This window comes from Mustela erminea, chromosome 7 (genome assembly GCF_009829155.1).
Source record: "Mustela erminea isolate mMusErm1 chromosome 7, mMusErm1.Pri, whole genome shotgun sequence".
Classification (NCBI taxonomy): domain Eukaryota; kingdom Metazoa; phylum Chordata; class Mammalia; order Carnivora; family Mustelidae; genus Mustela; species Mustela erminea.
Genome location: NC_045620.1, coordinates 28,734,939 through 28,759,621, shown reverse-complemented (window position 1 = coordinate 28,759,621; position 24,683 = coordinate 28,734,939). Strand labels below are relative to the sequence as shown.

The 24,683-nt window shown below is 46.3% G+C and overlaps 1 protein-coding gene across 1 annotated transcript in view; it reads right to left on the bottom strand.

The window, feature by feature from the left end:
• TMC2 (transmembrane channel like 2) overlaps positions 1-11,893 on the bottom strand; it is a 50,527-nt gene extending 38,634 nt beyond the window's left edge. Inside the window, exons 1-2 of the mRNA XM_032353745.1 lie at positions 11,853-11,893; positions 8,439-8,591 (exon numbers count right to left, since the gene is read on the bottom strand). Of these exons, the coding sequence (XP_032209636.1) occupies positions 8,439-8,591; positions 11,853-11,878 (179 nt within the window). The 5' untranslated portion in view covers positions 11,879-11,893. The remainder of the gene's footprint in view (positions 1-8,438; positions 8,592-11,852) is intronic.
• Positions 11,894-24,683: the final 12,790 nt, after the last annotated feature.

Sequence of the window (24,683 nt, the reverse complement as noted above, 5' to 3'; positions counted from 1 at the left end):
CTGAAGGGTTTTTATACTCCTAGTTAGAATGTAAGCTCTGTGAAGGCAGGACTCTCTGTCTGTTTCATTCACTGAAGTTTCCCAAATACTAAGATGAGTGCTTAGTACATGGTAGGCACCCATAGGCAGAATTTGGGCCCCCATGAGGGTAGGGTAGCCCCCTGGTGGCATGCCCATGAATGGCAAAAGGGACTTGGCAGACATAATTAAAATTCTGGAATTTAAAATATATTATCCTGGATTCTTGGGAAGGGCCCAGAAGAATCACATGAGCCCCTAAACAGAGAAGAAGGCAGAGAGTCAGAGAGAGAGATGTAGCAAAAGGAAAAGTCAGAGAAATTAGAAGCAAGAGAATTCTCCACCCTCTGTTGCTGGGACCCCTGGAGAGGAAGCCACACGGTAAGCAAGAGAAGGAATAGATTTCTGCCCAAACCCAGCAAGCTTGGAAGAAGACCTCTAGCCCCACATGGGAACTTCAGCCCTGCTAATACCTTGATTTTAGCCAGGTGAGACCCTGTGCAGAGAGAGAATGCAGCCGTGTCCTGCTGGACTTGTGGCCAGCAGCGCTGTGAGCTGGTAGATAGGGGAGTAGCAGCTCAAACAGTTGCACTGTGGCAGTGTGTTGTAGCAGCAACAGAAACAGACATGGCAAAACAGGGGAAGGAGATGAAAGGGTAAAAAATTCCAGTTATAATCGACAGGACTAGAGGAGATTATGCTGAGTGAATTAAGTCAAGCAGAGAAAGTCAATTATCATATGGTTTCACTTACTTGTGGAGCATAGGGAATAATGTGGAGGACATTAGGAGAAGGAAAGGAAAAGTGAGTTGGGGGAAATCAGAGGGGGAGACGAAGCATGAGAGACTGTGGACTCTGAGAAACAAACTGAGGGTTTGAGAGGGGAGGAGGTGGGGGTTGGGTGAGTCTGGTGGTGAGTATTAAGGGGGGCATGTATTGCATGGAGCACTGGGTGTGATGCATAAACAATGAATCTTGGAACACTGAAAAAAAAATTAAATTTTAAAAAGTTCCAGTTACAAAATAACTAAGTCATGGGGAGGCAAAGTACAGCCTAGGGATGATAGCCAATAATACTAATAACATTGTATGGTGACAGATGGTAGCTAGGCTTATAGTGGTGAGCGTTGCGTGGTGTATGCATACCTCGAATCATGCTGTTGCACACCTGAAATGAATATAATATTGTATGTCAATTATACTTCAGTAAAGAAAAGGAGAATGAATACGGCATTCAGGAGACATTTGTGGACTGCATGAATGTTGAATGAGGGACTGCATAACCCAGGAAGGTTGGATGAAAACAACATGCATCAGTTTGTCTATTAGGTATTCTGGGGGGTGTGCTGGGGCCAGTGAGAATGGCTCCTGAGAACCCGATGTTAAATATTCAGGAACTTGGCCACCTGGCTGTTAAACTGTTGGTAGCTTGAAATTAGCCACCGGGAGTATTCCGACGGTGGAAATCAGCAAATGCTGCAAATCAGACCCCCTCCTTCGCAGACCGCAGAAAGCCAGTTTTTCATCAGCCCCTGGATAGAGCACCACAAATGGATGAGAAATGAAGTCCATTTCAGGGTGGCTCTGGGGCTGTGGGGGAAGGCGTCGTGGAGCTGTGTGTTTGGCGGCTATTGCTACAGCCCTCGCTGTATGCTACACAATCCCTATCCCACCTCCAAAGAGCAACTGCAGGCAGATCAAAGTCAAAGTCACATTCTAACCTCAGGTTAATCCTGAAGCTGGTTTTATTCCGATGTCTCCATATTGATGAGGCTGACTGTCTAGCTTCCGAGCCCCAGGGTCAAAAGCTGGTCTGTAGGGGATTAAGGATCCTTAATGGGATCAGCTCCTTGTTTTCCCCCAGGCAGGACATGTACTGGCAGTTAGCTATCTGTGGCTACCAACTAGGCACAACACAAAAACATGTTTTCATGAAATTTGTATTTTTGTTCTCTTCCTGTATTTGACAAGTGAGCAGAGGCTCCTAAGCACTTGGAGTTTGTGAGTTTAAATGCACCAGCTTTTGGGGTGCCTGGGTGGCTCCATCAGTCGAGCTTCCGACTCTCGGCTTGGGCTCAAGTTATGATCTCGTGGGCCATAGGATCAAGCCCCAACTGGTTGGACTCCGTGCTCAGTGGGGAGTCTGCTTGGAGATTTTCTTCCTCTGCCCTTCTCCGCAGTATCTCGCTCTAGAATAAATAAATAAATCCTTAAATGTGCCAGCTTTTAAGATTTGGGGACTTCAAGTGAAATTTCCCAAAGTAAGAGCCAGCTCATGTTCCTGAGCTGTTGGGCCCAGCAGCAAATACTTTTCTTCTTGAGATCCAGACTCTGTGTCTAGACCCCCGGACAGTGCTCAGGAGATCAGAAGGCCATGCCCGGCAGTGGGTGCAAACTCCAGGGATTGTTCACTATGAAGAGCCCACCTGGTTTAAGAATTTTGGTGGACACAGTGAGCTTTTCTGGATATAGTGAAAATACATAAATAGTAACAACTAACTTTTTGCAGAAAAACTCCTTTTTAAACACGTTACCTATAATCCAGACTGTCCCGTTCTTCCTTACCAGAGAGGATTTGGTTTATAGAAACATAGGCTCCTGCCCTGTTCTTCTCGATTGTTGTAAATCTTACTTCTGTCCCTTCCTTGTCACCAAGTGTCCTTTGAAGAGGGAACTTCTGCAAACTTGTCTCCCTTTTTTCCTCAGACCAGATGGTATGTGGTAAATGCAGTGAAAAGGCAAAGAGAGGAGGGAGCTGTTGTTTTGAGGAAGAATTTAGGGGCATGGATCTCAAGGAAGTAGGAGGGAAGCCCTGATGGCCAAAAGGAGATGGCTAGGGGCTGGGGGTGGCCAGAGGTTGAAGGTGGTCTGGGCCATGCTGGTTTGGGGCCTCCCTTTGTCCCCAGGCAATTTCCATTTTTAGTTGTGGAGACAAGAATCAATAAATGCTGAACTCGTGCTAAGTAGAAATTTGGATGGGCCAGGTGAGGATCTGTGTCCAAGGGCAGTGGAGGTTAACCAAGAATGCCTGGCTTCCATGGATGGTGGTATAAAATATGGTAGCAAATTGTTATTCTTCCCTTTAAAATGGAGAACTGGGGGTTCCTGGGGCTCTCAGTTGGTTAAATGTCCAACTCTTGATTTTGGCTCAGGTCATGGTCTCTGGGTCATGGGGCTGAGCCCCGTATCAGGCTTCTCACTCAGTTTGGATTCTGCTTGTCCTTCTCCCTCTGCTCCCCCCTTGCACTCTCTTTCTCTCAAATAAATAAATAAAATCTTAAAATAAATAAATACATAAATAAATAAAAATGGAGAACCAAATTCTCCTCCCCTTGAATGTGGTCCAGACATAGTGACTTGTCTCCAATGAACAGAAAGTGGTAGAAGTGACTATTTATGACTTATGAGACTAGGACAATAAAGGGTAATTGTGACTTCCTCTTCTTCTGAGGGAAGCCAGCTTCCATGTCATGAGGAAATTCAAGCAGCCTATGGAGAGAAACTGAGGCCTATTTCTAACAACTACCAGCCCCGGTCAAGCCTTCAGATGACAGCAGTCCTGTCCAACATCCTGACCCAACCTTGTGAGAGACTCCAAGATGGAACTGCCCAGTTAAGCTGCTCCTGAACTTCTGGCCCATACAAGGCAGTAAATGTTCATTACTATTTTAAACTGCTAAGTTTACACATCCCTAGATACTACACTGCAGAACCCAAACCACTTGGTGCTCCCCCACATTTAGGTTTGCTATGTCTTTGTCTTAATGGATTGACACTTTTATCACTCTATAATATTCCTTTATGTCCCTGTTAATTTCCTTTACTCTGAAGTTGACTTTATTTGATATTTACACTGCCTCATCTACTACTTTATTTTGGTTAACGTTTGCATGGCATATATTTTTTGGTCATCTTTATACTCTCAACCTATATATATCATCATATTTAAAGTGAATTTCTTGGGGTGCCTGGGTGGTTCAGTTGGTTAGGTGTCTGCCTTCAACTCAGGTCATGATCCCAGGGTCCTGGAATCCAGTCCTGCGTCAGGCTCCCTCCTCAGTGGGGAACCTGCTTCTCCCTCTCCCATTTCCCCTGCTTGTGTTCCCTCTCTACCTGTGTCTATCTCTGTCAGATAAATAAATAAAATCTTAAAAAAAATAGAGTTTCTTACAGACCATATGCAGTTAAGTCATTTTTAAAATTACTCTGCCAGGGTGGCTCAGTGGTTAAAGCCTCTGTCTTTAGCTCAGGTCATGATCCCAGCATCCTGGAATCGAGCCCCACATCAGGCTCTCTGCTCAGCAGGGAGCCTGCTTCCCCCCTCTCTCTCTGCCTGCCTCTCTGCCTACTTGTGATCTCGCCCTGTCAAATAAATAAATAATATCTTTAAAAAAAATAAAATTACTCTGCCAGTCTGTCTTTTAACTGGTATATTTAGACCACTTACATTTAATGTAGTTATTGATATGTTAAGATTTAAACCTAAATGGGGCACATGGGTGGCTCAGTGGGTTAAACCTCTACCTTTGGCTCAGGTCACGATCTCAGGGTTCTGGGATCGAGCCCCGCATTGGGCTCTCTGCTCAGCAGGGAGCCTGCTTCCCCCTTTCTCTCTGCCTGCCTCTCTGCCTACTTGTGATCTCTCTCTCTGTCAAATAAATAAATAAAATTTTTTTAAAAATGGCAAAAGGAGATGGGCAAGCTAGCTTTAATAATACATTTCTCTCTGTCAAATTAATAAATAAAATAAATAAAATCTTAAAAAAAGATTTAAACCTACTGTTTTACTTTTGTTTATTTGTTTATTCTTTCTGTTTTTCATTTCTCTAATCCTTCTTCCTGCAAGTTACTTCAACATTTTTTAGGATTCCATTTTGGTTTATCTATGATGCTTTTCAGTGTTATCTCTTTGTATGGTCTTTTCAGTAGTTGCTCTAATTGTTCCTACATATTACTATATAATGTGATATGTAATGTAAAATGTGTGTGTGTTCCTTATGTCCCTTTACCCTCTCATTTATAATTGTCTTAGATATTTTCTCTACATTCATTGAGAACTACATTAGATGTTGTTATATTTTTTCTTCAACCGTTAAATATAATTTTATATACTCACAGGGAGAAGGAAAATCTATGACAGTTTCCAATATTTTAGCTCTTACCATGTTCTTCCTTCCTGATGTTCCAAGAGTCTTTGTTTTATCATTTCTTTTTTATTTAGAGAATTTAGCCATTCTTTAAGGGTTGGTTTGCTGGTAACAAATTCTTTTATGTTTCCTTCATCTGAGGATGTCTTGATTCCTTTTTACTTTTTAAAAAAACATTTTATTTATTTATTTGAGAGAGAGACAAAGAGAGAATGTGAGCAGGGGGAGGGGTGGAGGGGTAAGCAGATTCACCACTGAATCTGGGGCTTGATGCTGGGCTTGATCCCAGGACCCTCAGTTCACAACTTGAGCAAAGTAAGGTGTCCCAATTTCTTCTTCTTCTTAAAGGATATTTTTGCTGGCTATAGAATTCTGGGCTGAGAATTCTTTTATTTAGCACTTGAAAAATTGTGTAACCTTCCTCTGTCCTCCAGAGGACAGGCTTCTGATAAGAAATTTACTTTAATTCTAATTGTTTTCCCCTATAGGTAATGCATTGTTTCTCTCTGACTGCTGGTAAGAAGTTTGACTATGATGTGTCTTGACATGGATTACTTTGGGTTCATTCCATGTAGGGTTTCTTTCGTTTTCTTGAGTCTGTAAGTCTTGCCAAATTTGAAAATTTTTAGTAATTATTTCTTTGAAGGTTTTTTTCAGCCCCTTCTCTTCTCTTCTCTTCTCTTTTCTTGGACTCCTCCTCCTGACCCTCTCATATCCAGGGCAAGGGATATGGAAGAAACACTAATATTACAACATTTATTGCAGTCCTACATGTCCCTGAGGTTCTGTTCATTCCCCCCCGTCCCGATTATTTTCTCTGTATTGTTTAGATTGGGTAATTTCTCTTGTTCTACCTTCAGTTTCATTGATTCTTTGTGTTCTTCATTCTGCTGTTGAGCCCACTCATTCATTTTTTAAAAAATTTCAGTTGTTCTATTTTTTACTTCTAAAATTTCTAGTTGTTTTTCTTTACATCTTCTATTTCTTTTCTTAGACTTTCTACTTCTTCATTAGTTTCATGTCCTCGTAATTGCTCAGTGAAACACTTTTATGACAGTTTCTTTAAAAATTTTGCCAGATAATTGTAGCATCTATGTCATCTTTGTGTTAGCATCTTTAGTTGTCTTTTATCATTCAGCTTGAGATCATCCTAGTTCTTGGTATGATGAGTGATTTTCAGGTGAAGCCTGGACACTTTGGATATTATAAGACTCTGGATCTTGTTTAAATCTTTTGCTTTAGCAGGCATCCTCTGACACTGCTTCAGTGGGTGAAAAGGAAAGGGTGCTGTCTGGTTTCTTCCAGATGGCAGTCCATGCTCCTCATTTGGCTCCTTTTGGCATCCAAGACTGGGTAGGAACTCTTCATTACTGCTGAGAAAGGATGGGAGTGTCCCTGCAGAAGGGACACTTGGCCCCAGTCCTGTAGGATATGTGGGAATCAGCCAGGCTGGCAGAAAGCAAAGATCGAGGCAGAGGCACCAGCTTGCTTGGGGACTCAGAGGCTCTCTGGGCTTGGACTTGAGCTGGAGATAAGGAGTCTTGGGAGAGGGTAGAGGGAAGGAGGCCAGCATTGGCTGAAGATCCCTGCTCCAAGGAGAAACACATGAGCCTGTTTGGCTTCCCAGGCTTTAGCCATTTGTCAACCATCCCAAGAGCAGGAGCTCTGTCCTCTGGCTGGAGGAGATGTCACACTTCTCCTCCAGGCAGCTAGACAGCCCTCAGGAAATCTCCCAGGCCCCGTGACTTCCAGCTGCCTGGAGATCTCATTTCCATAAGCACCTCGGTTGCTCTTTTTCCACTGTTAATAAAAGATGTGTTCAGGTGACACCTGAGTGGGGGTGAGGTCCCGTAAGGGTGACAGATGGCTGTTCTGTGCCCCCCTGCAGGAAGAAGAACCTGGCCCCGAGGGACTAGGGAGAAGAGTCTCAGGAAAAGAGGCTGAGTGGGAAGATAGCCACCGCTGGGAGCTGTCCCTGCCACTAGAACGGTAGCTACCAGCCACAGGGGATGATTTAATTTAAATAAATTAAAATAAAACCCCCAAATCCGTGTCTCAGTCACACTTGCTACTCTCTAAGAGCTTACTGGCCACCTGTAGCTGGCGGCAGGAGTATTAGTATGGATTTAGAGCACTTCCAACAGAGGTCCTGTTGGGACACACTGGCTGGTGGGCACCACAGGGACACCTTTCTTCCCACAACTGTGTAGGACACAATGCGGTCATTTGCTAGCATGGAGTAAGCTCTGTTCACCAGAAGCCCGACCCATGTTTGTGCAACTAGCATCTGGGCGGTGCCTCTCGGAGGGGTAAACCATGAATCCCAATGTGTCCAAATACAGCTGCCAGATTGTTCTACCCAGTAGAGGATGAGGCATTTGACTTGAGCCACTGGGAAACGCATGTGTGAGAGGAGCCAGGGAAAAGGGCTTCACAAAGAGGGAAGGCTGTTGCCCAGCCCTGCAACAGAAAAGCCAAGAGAGCACTTGTGGGGGGAAATGGTAATGTTGGATAGGGTTTTTGTTGTTGTTGTTGTTGTTTTAAGTAGAAAACCAGAAGTTAAGCAATGTGACTCTCACCCTTATGAGACAAGAGGTTCATAACATGTATGGCGCGCTGGCCTTTGTATGGAAGCCAGAGAAGGGCCAGCTGGAAACAGGAGTCGGGGGCTGGGGCCTGAGGAGGCCTGAACAATATTCATGGAGCATGATGGTGAGCTTGACCCGGGGTCAGGCCCTCAGGCTGCAGGAGTAGCTGAGACAGACCCAGTCCCTGCTCTCCATACGTAAGTGGGAGTGTGCTACACATGGAAAGGTTCTGGGTGCCTCAGGAACATGAAGGGAGTTCTGACCTTGCAGAGGCAGAGGAGGGTCACAGAGAGTCCCCCAAGGAAGGCATGTCTGTGTTGGGTTGTGAGGAAGGCGCAGGAACCTTCGCCATGAAGGTGAAGGGGCACGGGACAGAAGGGACATCAGGCAGAGTGGCAGGGTTGGCTCTAGGCCAGAGCACCATGATCCTCATCTCGCTCCCCAGACCCTGCTTGGTGCTGGCAAACCGCAGGCCCTCTGTTAGCAGTAACGACTCCTGTTTGTCTGGGCTCTAACAGACCCCACTCAGGCACTGTGCTTGTGCTGGGGAGAGGAGGGACCAAAGCAGAGTGGGAGAGTGAATCCCACTTCCCGTCAAGTCCTCTTGCGGCTGGGTTTGGGGCCCATGGGAAGGACTTGCACCCTCTGGACTTCCAGAGGCCCCGGTTGACCACCCCTCACTCACCTGAGCTCCCTGAGCTTTTTCGCCATGGGCCAGGGCTTGTTCCGCATGGTGGCGATGAGCTTCTTCTTGTCTTCAACCTGCTCCAGGATCCGGGCCAGTTCCTCCTCTGAGAGAGACTCCACTCCAGAGGCCCGGGAGGCCAAGGAGGGTGATCTGGAAGGTAGAGCCGGGGCAGAGCAGGGGAGAGTGAAAAGTTGGCAAGTGTCTTCAGGTGCTCTGTGGAACGGAGAGGAACCCACAGGCAAGGCAGGTGGGTTGTGTTCCCTGGCCTTCCCAGCGCTGATCACCCCTCAGAGGCCTGTGCCTGCACAGAAGCCCTCAGTGACTCCCACCGCCCATCAGAAGAGGCCGCGCTCTGTCCTGTAGCCCAAAACACCAGGGGGGTGGCCTCCCCCGACTCCATTTCTCTGAGTCCTCCCCACCCACCACACTGGAGCACAGTGCTGCTCAACAGAAACGTAACCCGAGCCACGTGTTGTAATTTTAAATTTTCTAGTAACCATATTAAAATGGCAAGGGGCACCTGGGGGGCTTATTCGTTAAGCATCTGCCTTTGGCTCAGGTCATGGTCCCAGAGTCCTGGGATTGAGCTCCCCTCAACAGTTCCCCTGTTGATCGGGCTCCCTGCTCAACAGGGAGTCTGCTTCTCCCTCTGCCTCTCACCCTGCTCATGCTTACTCTTTCTCACTCTCTCTCTCTCTCAAATAAATCAGTAAAATCTCTAAAAAAAAAAAAAAAAAAATGGCAGGGGTGCCTGGGTGGCTCAGTGGGTTGAGCCTCTGCCTTTAGCCCAGGTTGGTGATCTCAGGGTCCTGGAATCGAGCGCCACATCAGGCTCTCTGTTCAGCAGGGAGCCTGCTTCCCCCTCTCTCTCTGCCTGCCTCTCTGCCTACTTGTGATCTCTCTCTCTGTCAAATAAATAAATAAAATTTTTTTAAAAATGGCAAAAGGAGATGGGCAAGCTAGCTTTAATAATACATTTCATTGACTCCAATATGTCAAAAATTGTTATTTTAACATGTAACAAATATAAAAAATTATTAATGAGAAATTTTATATTCTTCTTGTACTGTCTTCAAAATCTGGTGTTCATCCCACAACTACTGTGCATATATCAATTCAGACATTAAATTTTCCTTGAACATATTTCATCCATATCTGGATTTCATAATATTTGTAGTTGAAAAGGTAGATTTACATACCCAGGTTGTTTCAGACATACTTAGAAGTTTCCCAACAAATGACTCGAGTAGCCAAATGCCATTTCCCTTTGACATTTGCATCTGCATTGACAAAAGCAGTTTGCCTTTTATTTTTTAGAGATTTGAAATGCGCCGGCTTCAAAGTTAAATTGATTTCAAAGTTAAATTGATTTCAAAGTTAAATTGATTTCAAAGCTATAGCTGTCTCTCCGGGTTAAGTAAATCCACTAACTCTTGTGTTAATTCTGTAGTAATAACACTGAATTAGAATGAAAGGAAATTAGAAATTCAGTGTCTTGGTCTGCGTGGGCCACAGTTCAAGGGCTCAGCACGAGGCTGACAGGGATGGTACTGGACAGCATAGGGGGAGGGAGCATCCAGCTGGAATCCTTCTCCCCAGGTGAGGAACCCTTCTCCCCACGTGAGGAGCCTCAGCCTCAGCATCTCACAGACAAGATGATGTGTTCAGCTGCCACAAAATCCTAGTTCTTGTGTGTGCGTCTCACTTGCACCGTCCTTCACTCGCAGACACGGTGACTCTGGGAGGGACAGCAGCACCCCCCCCCCCACACCCCGAGGTGAGGAGGGCACAGGAAAAGGCTATGCCCCAGCTGCTTCTTAGCAAGTTTCATACATGGAAACACCAGGATGTGGGCTCGACTTAGAGAACAATTTACAGGAGCCTCTATGAGTCTTAATTTCTGAGGAGCTCAGAAGAGGACAGAGGTGGGAGGAGGGGTCCGACACTTCACTTCTGGGAACACTTGGGCATGGGAGTGTCTTGTCACACCTCAGGCACACCCCATGATTACCTGCCTTTGAGTTTTTCCACAGGGGTTCCCTTAACCTGGGGGTGGGGAGGGGGGCTTCAGTCATTGCTTGTTCAAATGTTACCTGGGCTTCCATGACCGGCCGAAAAGCTTACCTTTTCCATGGAGGAACCCTGATGTCCCAGCACCCCCCAGGAAGGCAGTTCGTTAAATCCTTTCTCAGATCATATTGCTTTCTGCCTTGTCTTGTGATGACTGCTGCCCAAGGCCTCTCTCCCCTGCCAGACTGTCAGCACCTGGGAAACAGGACTGAGCCTTTTCCACCTCTCTCTACCTGTCGCAGCACTTAGCTGAGAATGTACCCCTGACTTTGCATCTGCCATCCAGACACTGGGGGTCTGTTTCTGGGTAGGGGGAGGGCAGCCTCCCTGTAAAATTCAGAACACTCCAGGGCCCAATCTGCGTGCTTTAAATTCTCTTTCAATTGCTAAGGGCACCTTTACCCCTTTAGCTGATGTCCAAAGACCATTAGACAGTAGAAAAAAGCCCCAATCAAGCCAGGAATGGCTGGCATGGTGACAAGAAATCAGTGGGCTCTTTTGAGGGTCCCAGTTCGCTCTGTAAAGGCGGAGAGGTTCGGTGGAAGAGCCTAGAGCCCCGTGGGAAGGAACACCATTTTCACCATAACCCAGATTCCTTCAACTATTTCGAAAGCCTCCCCAGCCATTATCAAGATGGATTCTTAAAACATCCCAAGAAGTGAGTAATGTCAAAGAGGGAAGACAGAAGTTGATGTTCCATCAAAATTTATAGCAAAGAATGGACCAAATCCTGACTTGCTGATTCTATAAGCTGGCTTAGTCCACAGACCCCCGTGTGCCAGTGCTAATGAGACAAAGGAAACAAAACAAATACCCCCTCTCCCCAAATCCCAAGTTTCAGGGCTGTTGGAATCCCCGACGGTCCTCTAGATCAATGCCACACATCACACACCAGGACACAGGTCCAGACTGGGGAGATGGCGTGCTTAAGTCCTAGGATGACTGCTGCATCCAATTTTGTTAGTTTCTCTCAGTGCCTCTTCCGGAGCTGTGGTGAGTCACCAGCTGAAATTCAGGAGACTTGGGATCTTGTCCCACCTGGCTGCCATGTCACACCCCCCCACCCTCCCCACCCCCGCCAGTGCTTCCACTCACACCTGCCAGACAGGGGGCATTGGCTCTGAGAGTGCCCAGGGGCCAATCTGCCTGGAATGACCAAGACCCTCATCCCATTTCTGCCCCAGATGGGGAAGGCAGGGCGGTGGACAAGGCAGGGACGAACAGAAACAGCCCCCCTCTACCAGTGGAGAAGACCTCAGCCCTTCATCAGGGCAGGGTGAAGGGCCAAAGGAGAGGAGGGTGCCAGTCAAAAAATGCACCGGAACCAGAATCACAACATACCTGTGTTTCTTTGGCCGCTTCCACATCTCCTCCTTTCTTGGCACCTCCTTTTCCTTCTTTGGGGGAGCTCTCTGCTCCTTGAGGGAAGCCCTCGCATCTCTCTTCCTCCTCCCCTCACAGGTCCTCTCTGTGGAGCTCCGCCCCTGCTCCCCCAGCTCCTCTCCGTGTCTCCTGCGCTCTGCCTGCTTCCTGCGGGGAGACCCCGGCCTTGGGCTGCCCCCAGCCCGCTCCTTCTGGCCAGGTTGAGCTCCACGCCTGCCTGCTGCAGCACCCTCGGCTCTGGGAGCCTGCTTCCGTGAGGGTCTCCTCCCGGACCTGTCACCTGCAGGGAGAGGAAATGGACAGTTCTGGCCTCACTGGCCTCCACTGCAGGAAAGTGCCCCAGCCTATGAAGAATCAGATGTCCAAGATGCTTTCTGGAGCTTGTTAGCTCCAAAGGCCACCTCTTCCAGAAACTCTGGTTTGGGATGAGATTTACTGTCTCCCTCTTCTGACCAGCTGGCATTTCCACACTCTTGCCTAAACCTTAGGTAGAAACCTAGGCACATGCCTTTCCTCTTTTTGGGTGTAGCTACTTGGGGTCAGAACTGAGTCATCTCCTGAGCCCCCGGGGCTAGCCAAGCACGGGTCTCTGTTTGGCAAGGCAGGACCACTGGCACAGGAAGGGCTGGATGGGTTCCTTTGTCCAGGGGCTGCTGCCTGATGAGCTCTTCTTGCGTTTGAGAGTGTGTGTGCACGTGCGTGTGCGTGTGCGCGTGTGTGTGTGTATAAACCATGACTTCAAGGCTTTGACAAATGACCTGGTTGAATGGAATCGACCGTATGAAATCTCAACAGTTTGCCCAACGACTATGCTAACTACAACTCTTTGTATAAGCATTTACAAATCAAATGCTGGGAAATTATACAGTTCTGGTATTAATAGCCAACCTCTCTCCCACTTACTAGCTGGGTGTCTTTGAGCAAGTCACTTGACCTCTCTGAGTCTCAGCTCATCTCTAACATGGGCGATGTTCATCCTTACCCTATTAGCTTCTTAATGAACACAGGACAGTGACTGACGTCTGAGGACAGATGTCATTACCCTGATACTTTTACCCAGAAATAAAATGTTTTTTGCTTATAGGAAAAACACAGGTTTCGAGCTAGACTGGTTTGCCTGAAAAGATCATTTCTACCATTTTTTATCTCAATGACCACAGACACATTACTTTTATGCACCTCAGTTTTCTCATCTGTATAATGGCTCTAGGAGCTCCCATTTCCTTACTTGGTTGGGGGCAGGGTGCTAATTAAAAACAGGAGTAAAAGTTCTGGCCTGTGGGAAATACTCAGCACAGGCTCCCTCCCCTCCTGTCTCCAGCCTGCCTTGCCACTCTTGTGCTCTGAGCCCCTGCGTCCGAGTGGGCAGTGCCTGGAAACAGTCTTCTGTAGGGCACTCATTCCCATTGCCCACATGGGCCCCCATTCAGCCTTTTCCGCCATGGGCAGGCAGATTTCCCCAGCTGCATTGCCAAAGGCCCAACTTTGGCAAAAGCAGAGGGGAAGTTTGCCACCTGCCATTCCCAGCAGCAGCAGTAGAGTCTGGGAAGGTGGAGTCCCCGGTTCCCAAATTCTCAACTCTACCCTCCTCCTTATCCAGCCCTTCAAAGTTGTACATTCAATGCGGTGGCCCCAGAGACCTTTCCTCTCTGCTTCTCTGACCCTTGAGATTTTATACTCTGAGAAGCAAGCCACCTTGTCAAACAACAACCAGAATTAGTCCATGGTAAGTGGGCTGGATCTGGGGATTCAGAGTCTGGACGTCTGGGCTTGATGTCTGGTTCTGATGGTTTTTGTCTGGGTAACTCTGGGCAGGTTGTTTATTGTTTCCGAGTCAGCTTTCTTGTAGGTAATCTAGTAAGTGCCGGTGGTGGTCTACCCAGATTCCCATTACCTGGCCACTGCGTCCTACCCTAGCTGCTGTGTGTGGTGGCTCTAACAGCTCACAGGTTCTCCCTTCTTGGTTGATGGGAACCATCTTGCTGGAAAATGCCTGGAAATTTACAGCTCACTCCTCTCCTTGAGCCAGCCTGTAGCTAATTACTAACTGATACAGAGGCACAAAATCCAGTCCTCTGCCTCAAGACTGGGCAAGTCTGTGGCTCATTCATACTCTTTTTTTTTTTTTTTTTAAGATTTTATATATTTATTTGACAGAGAGAAATCACAAGTAGATGGAGAGGCAGGCAGAGAGAGAGGAAGGGAAGCAGGCTCCCTGCTGAGCAGAGAGCCCGATGCGGGACTTGATCCCAGGACCCCGAGATCATGACCTGAGCCGAAGGCAGCGGCCCAACCCACTGAGCCACCCAGGCGCCCTCATTCATACTCTTGAGCTTCCTGCAGGATCAGGCCTTGGCTAGACTCCACCTGGGCCACATCCTTGCTTCTCTTGTCCTTCTCAGCCCTACTTCCCTCACTTCTTACCTCCGGAGAGCCACCCTTGATAAAATTACATGCTCAAGAATCCCTATCTCAGGCTCTGCTTCCAGGGAACCCGACCGGTCCATAGGCACCTATCTCAAAGTGTGGTAGGGAAATCCAATCTAGATAACATCTGTCCAAGTGTGATGGAAGCTGGAGCGTGCTAGATTTGTGAATGGGATTTGCATTGAGGTTCAGGGAGAAACTGCTCCAAGTTCTCTTTCTGGGTTTCAAACTAGGATACTGGTGACACATTCATATGGACAAGGTGCCAGGCTGCCTGGCCAACTGAGCTGGCCAAGAACTCAAAGGCCTTTTATTCACTAATTCACTTATCCAAACCAAAACATTTATTGATCATTGATTAGATGCTACGAAGGCTAGAGCAGCAAATGAGACTGAAAAGATTCTGCCCCTCAGCACGTTTTGAGTTAGTGGGGAGGCAATGTGATCAGTTCTATGATCTGTTCTATGAAGCACAAGGGTGGGCTTGACCCAGACTTAAAGCAAGGCAGGGGAGGGACAGAGGGAGAGGGAGAGAGAGACTCTTAAGCAGGCTCCATGCCTGATGTGGCAGGACTTGATCCCACCACCCTGAGATCATGACCTGAGCTGAAATCAAATGTCAGATGCTTGACCAACTGAGCCACCCAGGTGCCCCAAAAGGAAGAAACCTTTAAGCTGAGATCTGAGAACTTCTTCTTCTTCTTTTTTTTTTTTTTTTTTAAGATTTTTATTTATTTATTTATTTGATGGAAAGAAACAGTGAGAGAGAAAGAGCACAAGCAGGGGGAGAGGCAGAGGGAGAAGCAAGCTCCCAGCTGCTCCCAGAGCCTAATGTGGGAGTTCATCACAGGACCCTTGGATCATGACTGGAGGGCAGATGTTTAACAGACTGAGCCACTCAGGCATCCTGAGATCTTATTCTTAACTGATTCAATAGATAAGAGTTTGTTTAAAATAATGCTAGCAACAAAGTATTGGATGACTGTAGCTTATGGAAAAGTGAAATGAATGGCAGTGGTGTTCAAGGGCCATGGAGGAGGAACTGGGAACACGCTGTTATAATGCACCTGCATTACCCATGGAGTGGCGTGGTGTTCTTTGGAAGTGGACTTGGATTAATTGTAAATCGATACTGCGAACTCTAGTGAAACCACTAAGAAAAGTGAAAAAAAAAAAAACTATAACTGATATGCTAAAAAGCTGGAATCATATGAAATGCTCAGTCAAAACCACAAGAGGTAGGAGAGTGGAAGACAAAAATAGAACAAAGAACAAGGATAATGATTAGAAAACAGCATCAACCATGGCAAATAGTAACCCAACTATATCAACAATCACTTTAACAGCAACGGTCTAACTACACCAGTTAAAGAAAGAGATTGTCAGAGTCAATAGCAAAAAAGGCCCAACAAGAAATTGTCTACAAGAAATCCACTTTAAATAGGAAGAAAAATACAGATTACAAGGGAAAGGGCAGAGGAGAATATGCCATGCTAACACAAACCAAAAGAAAGCTGGAGCAACTGTACTAATTTCAGACGAAGCAGATTTTAGAACAGGGAAAATTATCACAGAAAACATAGAGCATCACGTTGCATAATGTTAGAGAGATCAGTTCTCCAGAAAGGCATAACATTTCTTTTTTTTTTTTTTTTAAGATTTTTATTTATTTATTTCACAGACAGAGAGAGATCACAAGTTGGCAGAGAGGCAGGCACAGAGAGAGGAAGGGAAGCAGGCCCCCTGCTAAACAGAGAGCCTGATGCGGGGCTCAATTCCAGGACCCTGAGACCATGACCTGAGCTGAAGGCAGAGGCTCAACCCACTGAGCCACCCAGGTGCCCCAGGCATTACATTTCTTAATATGCATACGCCTAACAACAGAACACCGAAAACTGGTAGAAATGCAGGGAGAAATGGGCAAATCCATGATTACAGCTGAGAGTCCAGGCCCCTCTGTCAGTAATCAAGAGATCCAGCAGGCACAAAGTCAATAAGGACATAGTTAAATGGAACAGCACCGTCAAACAACTGGATCTAATTGATGTTTCTAAAACACTTAATCCAACCACAGCAGAATACACCTTCTTCTTGAGCCCACATGGAACATTCACCAAGACAGACTATATTCTGGCCTATAAAACAAACGAGTAGCCAAATATTGTTTCTAAGGCACCCACAATCCTATCTTTTTTTTTTTTTACTTTTTTTTTTTTAAGTTTTATTCATTTATTTGACACAGAGAAAGAGAGTGTACACAAGCAGGGGGAGAGAAGGCAGAGGGAGAAACAGCCTCCCTTCTGAGCAAGGAGCCCAATCCAGGACTCATTCCCAGGACTCTGAGAGCATGACCTGAACCAAAGGCAGACGTATAACCGATGGAGCCACCCAGGTGTCCCCCCATGATCTTAAGTGTTCATATCTGACAACTTTTGATTTCTTCTTTCCAAGACTGACTCCTAATTGTAAAATGAAGTAAAATAACTTTTAGGATATCTTTTGTGTCTAAAACTATCTTTGAGAATTCCCAGAAGGTCCTGGAAAATCACAAAATCTTCCTCTTCCACCTTATGAAAAAGAGAGGTGCCAGAAACAATCAGGATTATTTGATGTTACTGTTGGAGTTTCATGAGAAGAGCTGTCAAATCAGAAGAGAGGCTCAGCCTTTTCTAGGTTAAGTTGGTTTAGGTTGAATGTTTATTTTATTTATTTATTTTTTTAAGATTTTATTTATTTATTTGACAGACAGAGATCACAAGTAGGCAGAGAGGCAGGCAGAGGGAGAGGAGGAAGCAGGCTCCCCGCCGAGCAGAGAGCCCGATGCGGGGCTCCATCCCAGGACCCTGGGATCATGACCTGAGCCGAAAGCAGAGGCTTTAACCCACTGAGCCACCCAGGGGCCCCTTAGGTCGAATGTTTAAATATTTCAGCAACTGAATGCTCTGTGGGCAGTTCCTAGAAATTTGTCATTGCTCTTGCTGTCCATGACAGAGTCCATTAATCAGAGTCCTGAAGGTGCTTTGCCTGATGTTGGGCAACAGTGTAATAATCAAAGTTCAGTTATCATTTAAAATGTTTACTTGGTATCAAGTCTTTAATTTGAATCTGGCATCTTTTAGGCCAGTGCTTTTTAGCTGGAAATACTGATCAGATTTACCTATGGAGTTTTATTAAAATATACATGCTTAGGGGAGCCTGGATGGCTCAGTCAGTTAAGTGTGTGACTCTTGATTTTGGCTCAGGTCATGATCTTGGGGTCCTGGTATTGAGCCCCATGTTAGCCTCTGCACTGAGCATAAAGCCTCTTTGAGAACCTCTCTCTCTCTCTCTTTCTCTCTCCCTCTGCCTCTCCCCTCGCTCACTCTTTCTCTCAAAAAAAAAAAAAAAAACAAAACCACACATGCTTAGGACCTACTCTGGACTCACTGAATCTCTTTACTTAATATTCTTGACCTCTTTTTCTTATATGTTTGTTATATTCTTGTTATATTGCATATATGTCTTTATCTAATTATACATTATACCTCAAGATATTTTTCTCTGTAAAGACTAGGTTAAACCATCTTTGTAAGTCAGAGATAATGTTCCTTGTCTGTAAAAACATGTTTAATCACTAAAAACATTTTGCCCAAAACTTTCAGATTGCCTTATTAACGTTTGTTTTGCATCCTATAGTAATGAACAAATTTCCTTGTCAGTTTCACTATTGCTATGAATAACGTTTCACTTTTGAAAGTTGTCGGTAATAAGTTACCATTGCCATTTTAAGTCTCTTTCACTTATGGATGTTACATGTTGTATCCTCAAAGTTCCTTGAAACCTCGACTGTAGACCAGCGTTTTTGTCTTCAACCACTGGACTGTCCTGGAACCCTGACAGGAAGGACTCTAGTGGGTACTGCTAACTAGCACAGTAGTATAACTGTCAAAGGGATTGATTCTTGGATTCACAACCTTCAACTGAAAAGACATCACCATCCTCAAATTACTGGAAGACCATCCATCCCTACTGGTGACCTTGGTTTGAGGGTTAAAGCAGACAGTCTTTGGATATAGAAAGCTGTGCTCAAAATCCATTGGAACAAGACCATAGATTGTCACTTTGTAACCTGTATTCCTCTGTTTTCTATTCTTTTTTTTTTTTAAAGATTTTATTTATTTATTTGACAGACAGAGATCACAAGCAGGCAGAGAGGCAGGCAGAGAGAGAGAGAGGAGGAAGCAGGCTCCCTGCTGAGCAGAGAGCCCGATGTGGGACTCGATCCCAGGACCCTGAGATCATGACCCGAGCGGAAGGCAGAGGCCCAACCCTCTGAGCCACCCAGGTGCCCCTGTTTTCTATTCTTTAACCTAATTCTGTCCTGCATTAACTTAAGGTTATTTATTTATTTATTTTAAGATTATTATTTTTTTAAATAAAGGTTTTTATTTACTTATTTGACAGACAGAGATCACAAGTAGGCAGAAAGGCAGGCAGAGAGAGAGGAAGGGAATCAGGCTCCCCGCTGAGCAGAGAGCCTGATGCGGGGCTCAATCCCAGGACCCTGGGATCATGACCTGAGCCAAAGGCAGAGGCTTTAACCCACGGAGCCACCCAGGTGCCCCTACTTAAGGGTATTTTTAATTGTGTTACTAATAAGCCTCTATTTCTAATATTGCTGTTTGCATCCTTAATCGCTCCTTGGTATGAATCCAATACCCAGTTACAATTCATTCATGAACTGACTAAAGTACTTATTTCCCAGTCAGCTTTCTTTGGTTCCAGTTTCTTGTAAGAAATCAGTTGGTTTCCTGAGTAACTGGACTCCACCTTTGGGCGATGTATTAGATGAGAAATTCCACAGCCGGCCAGCTGGTGAGAAATCCAAAACTCCCATCACTTCCTAGGAGGGTCTTGACTCTCTGAAGCAATACTTCAGAGATGTATTGTTCAAATACAGAGATGTATTTGTCAAAAACTGACAGAGATGTCACAACTTTGAACTTTCACTGAAAGAGAATTTGGGAGGAGATCAGGGAACCTATGGTATATTTTTGGACACCGTCTCACTTTCACAGATCTACAAGTAGACATGTTACTCTTCTTTTCCTTTAGTCCCACTTAATGATCTCCATACTAGAAAATTCACTACACCAAACTACTCTTGATGAACAGTGCCAAAAGATTACAGCATTACTTCACAATACTCCTTTGCAAAGGAGTATTTTGACCAAAACCAGATCACTCTGTGGCCCCCAATGACTGGTATTGGATCTGGTACAGAAGTCTACAGTTACTCACAAGTCAGACAGGAAATTATTACTTTGGTTAAAAAGTAATAATTAAAAATAACTAATTAATTAACATTAATATGTTAATACCTATTCTCAGGATAGCCTGTGACATCTCCCAGGATCTATTTTGGCCCATTAGTTTGTCCTTTAGGAAAACAGGATAAGTAGACAGTTTAATGGAAGAAGAAAAATTGTGCCCTGATTCCCTAACTACTCTAGGAGAATTGTGAAATTCAGGACTTGCATTTCCGCACGTTACAAGAGGTCTGGAGAGTGAAGTGAATCTTTTATGTTGTGATTAAGATAATAGCAGGTAAGTGGACAATACCATCAAGAACACACATCCTGAGAGGTTTATGAAATTGGACAGGTGATGACTTAGAATGGAGCTGCCTTATTTTTTCAAGTTTTACTTATTTAAGTAATCACTATACCCAATGTAGGGGCTTAAACTCATGACCCTGGGATCAAGAGTCCCAGGTTCCTCTCACTGAGCCAGTCAGGTGCTCCTAGAACAGAGCTGCTTTAGATTACGTCGGCCTTTGGTTCTATGGACTTTTCCGATTGGGCAGGAGTTTTGTTCTTTTATTTAGTCTGGACATTCTTGGCCCCTGGCAGAAAATGGAACCATAAAAAGTCTGGTCATAATCCTCTTTGCATTTGTCTGTGTACCAGCTTTCAGATGGGTGATCCCCTGGGTTTTCAATGCTGTTGTACAGCTGCTGTGTGCCAAATGATTCAGCAAAGGGTCATCCAGAAGAAAGAACTGGAAAACTTCACACACAGGTTGAAACAATTTCCCCCGGAAATCTGGAATTCCAAACAGTTATCCTAACTGACATTCAATTAGGATTCCTCAAACAGTGGTGAAGACCTGGATTGGCATTCTTCAGTCTGGGCTAAATAATGACCACAAAGACCAACTGAGAACTGAAACCATCTATCCCACATTCATCCCAGACATGGAGAACCCAACCTACACCATCGTGTCTTCATTAAGATGGACTTTGGGCTGTATCTCTATCTTCATTGGCATGACTTTATTTTTCCAGGAGTCTCCTGCCCACGCAAGTGGCTTGACTGGTCATTGCAGGATTTCCCCAAAGACTCATCAGCTCTTCAATGGAAAGCATCACAGACAATTTGCACCCTAAGTTTCCTTGAATGCTTTGCCTCAAAACCCTGGCCTTGCTGTTTATTGTGGACTGTTGTATGCTAATTCGTACCCCATCCCAGTCAAGCCCCCCACTCTGGAAGTCCTGCCTTAAATCAAACTCTCGATTCTCAAGAAATTCCAACTTCACCTTCCCCTTTCTGAGACCTTTCCTGCTGTAAGCAACAAGGCAGCTTTGTATTATTGATAAGATGGGTTGGTGATACTTAGGAAGCCAGTTTTTGACAATAACTCAGATAAACATATTTTTGTTTTTTAAAAAAAAGGAAACTGAGCACCTGGGTGGCTCAGTGGTTTAAAGCCTCTGCCTTCAGCTAAGGTCATGATCCCAGGGTCCTGGGATCGAGCCCCACATTGGGCTCTTTGCTCAGTAGGGAGCCTGCTTTCTCTTCTCTCTCCCTGCCTGCCTCTCTACCTACTTGTGATCTCTGTCTATCAAATAAATAAATAAAATCTTAAAAAAAAAAAAAGGGAACAAATGGTGGATGAAAAAAAAGCCATGGGAATACAGAGAGAGTGGGACAGGGTATAATTGGAACAGATGTTTACTCTGATTGCTGAAGATGAACAGGAGTTTGCCAAGAGAAGAAGGGGAGGAGGGTGGTGCTAGCAGGGTGAGGGGATTCTAGGCAGAGGAAACAGGGGACTGAGGGGCCCCAGTGGAAATGCAAGAGGTCGGAGATAGGGGTGAACAATGCAGAGCTGAGTCTCAGGTGGGATCCGGTAGCTGGGGATGGGGAGTGTGTTAAGGGGAAATCGCCCAGAGAGCTATACTGGTGGGGCTGCTGGGTTGAAATCTGGAGGGTGAGGGTGTGATAGTACAGCCTGTTTTGCAGGATGTGGTCTGCACCCAAGGATCATGCTAACAACTCGGCAAAGGCTGTCATGGAACATGGATACCAGCTCCCAGTCACTGCAGAAAAACGACCCCCCCTGGCCCCCACAAGTGTGAGTGTATTTGCTGTGGCTGCTTCACCCACTGTGAATGCACAAAAGGACACCAGGCAAGGGTCTGGCTCCACCATTAACAATCTCTGGGGCTCGGTTCTAATTGGGGCAATTACTGCTTGAGCTAACTGGTCGCAAGCACATTGAAAAGCAGTGAGTGCTGTTTATGGATGGAAAGAGAGGTGATTGTGTGTGTGTGTGTGTGTGTGTGTGTGTGTGTGTGTGGTGGGGTGGGGGGTGGGGAGGCGGGGACAGGTTTTCTTGGCCCACACCAGCCCTGGTCTCAGTCAGAAAATGTAAAGCAGGATTGATTATTTGAGTATAATGAGAACTCATCCAAGTTAGGAAGCTGGTCAGTATCAGCCAATGAGAGGTGGGTTTGTCCTCTAGATGTTCTTCCCCATGGCTCTGGAAGGCTTCAGCCCCCATCTTGGAGGAGGGACGGAGACAGAAACACATACACTCCCTCCAAAGACCCAGGAGCAAGTGTGAGAAAGTGTGTGTCCCTGCTGCCGTGACCCCTAGGAAAGTTCTAGAATTGAGAGAGAGGACAGAAGAGCAAAGAGTGTGTGCAAGAGGTGAAGGAGAAGGATCTCCTAGGCCCGCATAGACTACTGGCACCATATTGCTTGGAGGAACTGGGTAAGAATGTCAACATCTGTCTGCATCTTCTTCTGAGCACTGTGTGTTCTCAATCAGCTAACAAATGGTCTTCTTTTTGGTAATGAGCTGTACCAGGCGTTCTTTCAAACACTGTAGGTAGAAGTTGGGGGTTCATGCATTTTTTATAGGCTGTGATTTCCGTTTTAATCTTATTTCCCATCTGAACGCAATTCATATGGAACTTAGAGAGCAACAGAAAATGAGCTACTTTTTTAGTTTTTCCTTTGCAGCCAGTTTTCCATGGACTCCATGTAATGAATAATTTAGGAGCCAGAAAAGCAGCTGCTCCATTAGGAAGACCTCCAAGCCCAGCACACTCTCCCTCACACGTCATAGGCCTCCTCATGCGTACGCACATGACCTAAGGTGAAAATAGGCTGAGGAGAAGCTGGAAGGCCCAGTGGATCTGGCTCACCCTCCAACTTGGTGATTTTAAACTGTTAAGTACATTTAGCAAATGATCTGCAAGGAGGAAGAGTTCTGACCCTTTTTGTCAACTAGTACAATAACAAATTGTAATTATTTTGAGAAAATAACTTTGTATTCTCAGACTTTTTTTTTTTTCTTCTCCTTGTAGACCATAAGCTGAAGGAATACACTATCAGGTCCCCTCAGAGGTGACTTCAGAGGAGATTGAAAATGGAAATCTTTATGTAATTGGGTTTCAGTTCATTTAGTGGATTCCCAATATTTAACTTTGCTGTATTCCTTGACCATCTGGACCCCTAAATGAAAATTCTTCTTTCTTTAAGGGTGGGGCTGTGAGTGGCATATTTCAGGAAGAAAAGGTTTGTATTTTAGGCAGAATGACTTTCCATTTCAGTCCTGCTTAAAGGACCATGTGCCCACAGGTGACCCCCCACCAAGAGTAGCGTCTTTGGCTGGGGCAGAGGGGAGGGAGGTTGGGTCCAGAAGGGACAGCAACTGGAGGACTACAAGGAGAACGGAATGTGGAGAACCAGATCTGAGCGTCCTATGTCTAGACAACTGTCACCAAGAGCACCAACCCTCCCATGAGGAAGGGTTTTCTCATCCAGTCACACTCAGGCACATTTTTGAATGCTCATCCCCATGTCTGGAGGGAAAGAATGACGGGATGGTGGGTGTGGTGGGGAGGACAGACATGGCTGAGGGGCAGCTCTGGGGGTAGGAAGGGGTATTGAGATACCAGTGGTGCCTCCCTGTGGGCCTTCTTCCTGCCCAGGATCCTGGCTTTTCCACCAGTCTTGCCCCTGGATCTCCTCCTTGGTCACAGACCTGCCTCAGCAGGGACTCAGGCCCCTGGCAGTGGGGGAGCAGTGGATGACCAGAGGGAAGGGCTTGGCAGAGGAGGGCTGATCCTCGTCAGCTCCCCCACATACCTCAGTGTGACTGAGTGGGGGCTGGACAAGTCCCTCCCCCTCGGAATCGTCCAGGGGGACTCTCTTTCACACCCAACTCAGAAGTCCATTCTTTCCTGAGAGTCTGCTTCCTCACTTACTGGCAGGTGTGCAGGCCCCGCCTGTGAGTCAAGAAGGAGAAAATGGCGTCCTATCTCCATCCTGTCTCAGGACTTGAAGTGTAGGATGGCCTGACCTGTGGGTATGGCTTCTGCCTACCTCATGGCAGTGGAGGGTCTTGTCTCCTGCATATGACTTCCTCTAGCTCCTCCTGGAGCAGGTGGGCCCAACTGTCTGGGGTCTCCCCACTTTACCTCAGAGAGGTAAATCCCTCTTTGCCTCACAGAAGAGCCGTGGCCACATTCCTAATGGGAAGGTGGCCTAGCCCCACTCCTGCCGGTGCTTTGTGGAGGTGAAGAGTGTGCCGTCTGGAGTCCTGTGGCCTGGGGGTGAGTCCTGGCCCCACCAGCTTCCCTGTCCCCCAGGCTGATGAATGGTCACTGCTTCCCGAGGCTCAACTCAGTGTTGCTAACTCTGGGCTGTGGGCAGGCCCTCTCTGGGCCTCCCCCTCAGGTTGAAGCACCCGCCCCCAGGGCTCCTTACATGTGAGGGAGGGAGGGACAGAAGAAGGGAGAGAGGAAGGAGGATGGAAGAGAACTCTGGAAGGTGGCTGGACCGGGAATACACCACCCCATCTCACACACACCGCCTCAAGCACCATCCCGCCTCACCTGTGCCCGGAGAGCCGCTCCTCGCCCGTCCTCTGGCTCCACCGTCTGCTGCAAGAGATGGCGCCTGAGGGGTGGTTGACCTCTGGGAGTCCCCCTGCCTGGGTCACCCTTGTTTCACAGTGGGAACCCTCAGCTGGGGGCTGCTGCCTCAGACCAGGACCTGACCCTGACTGTTTTACTAACCAGCATCCCCA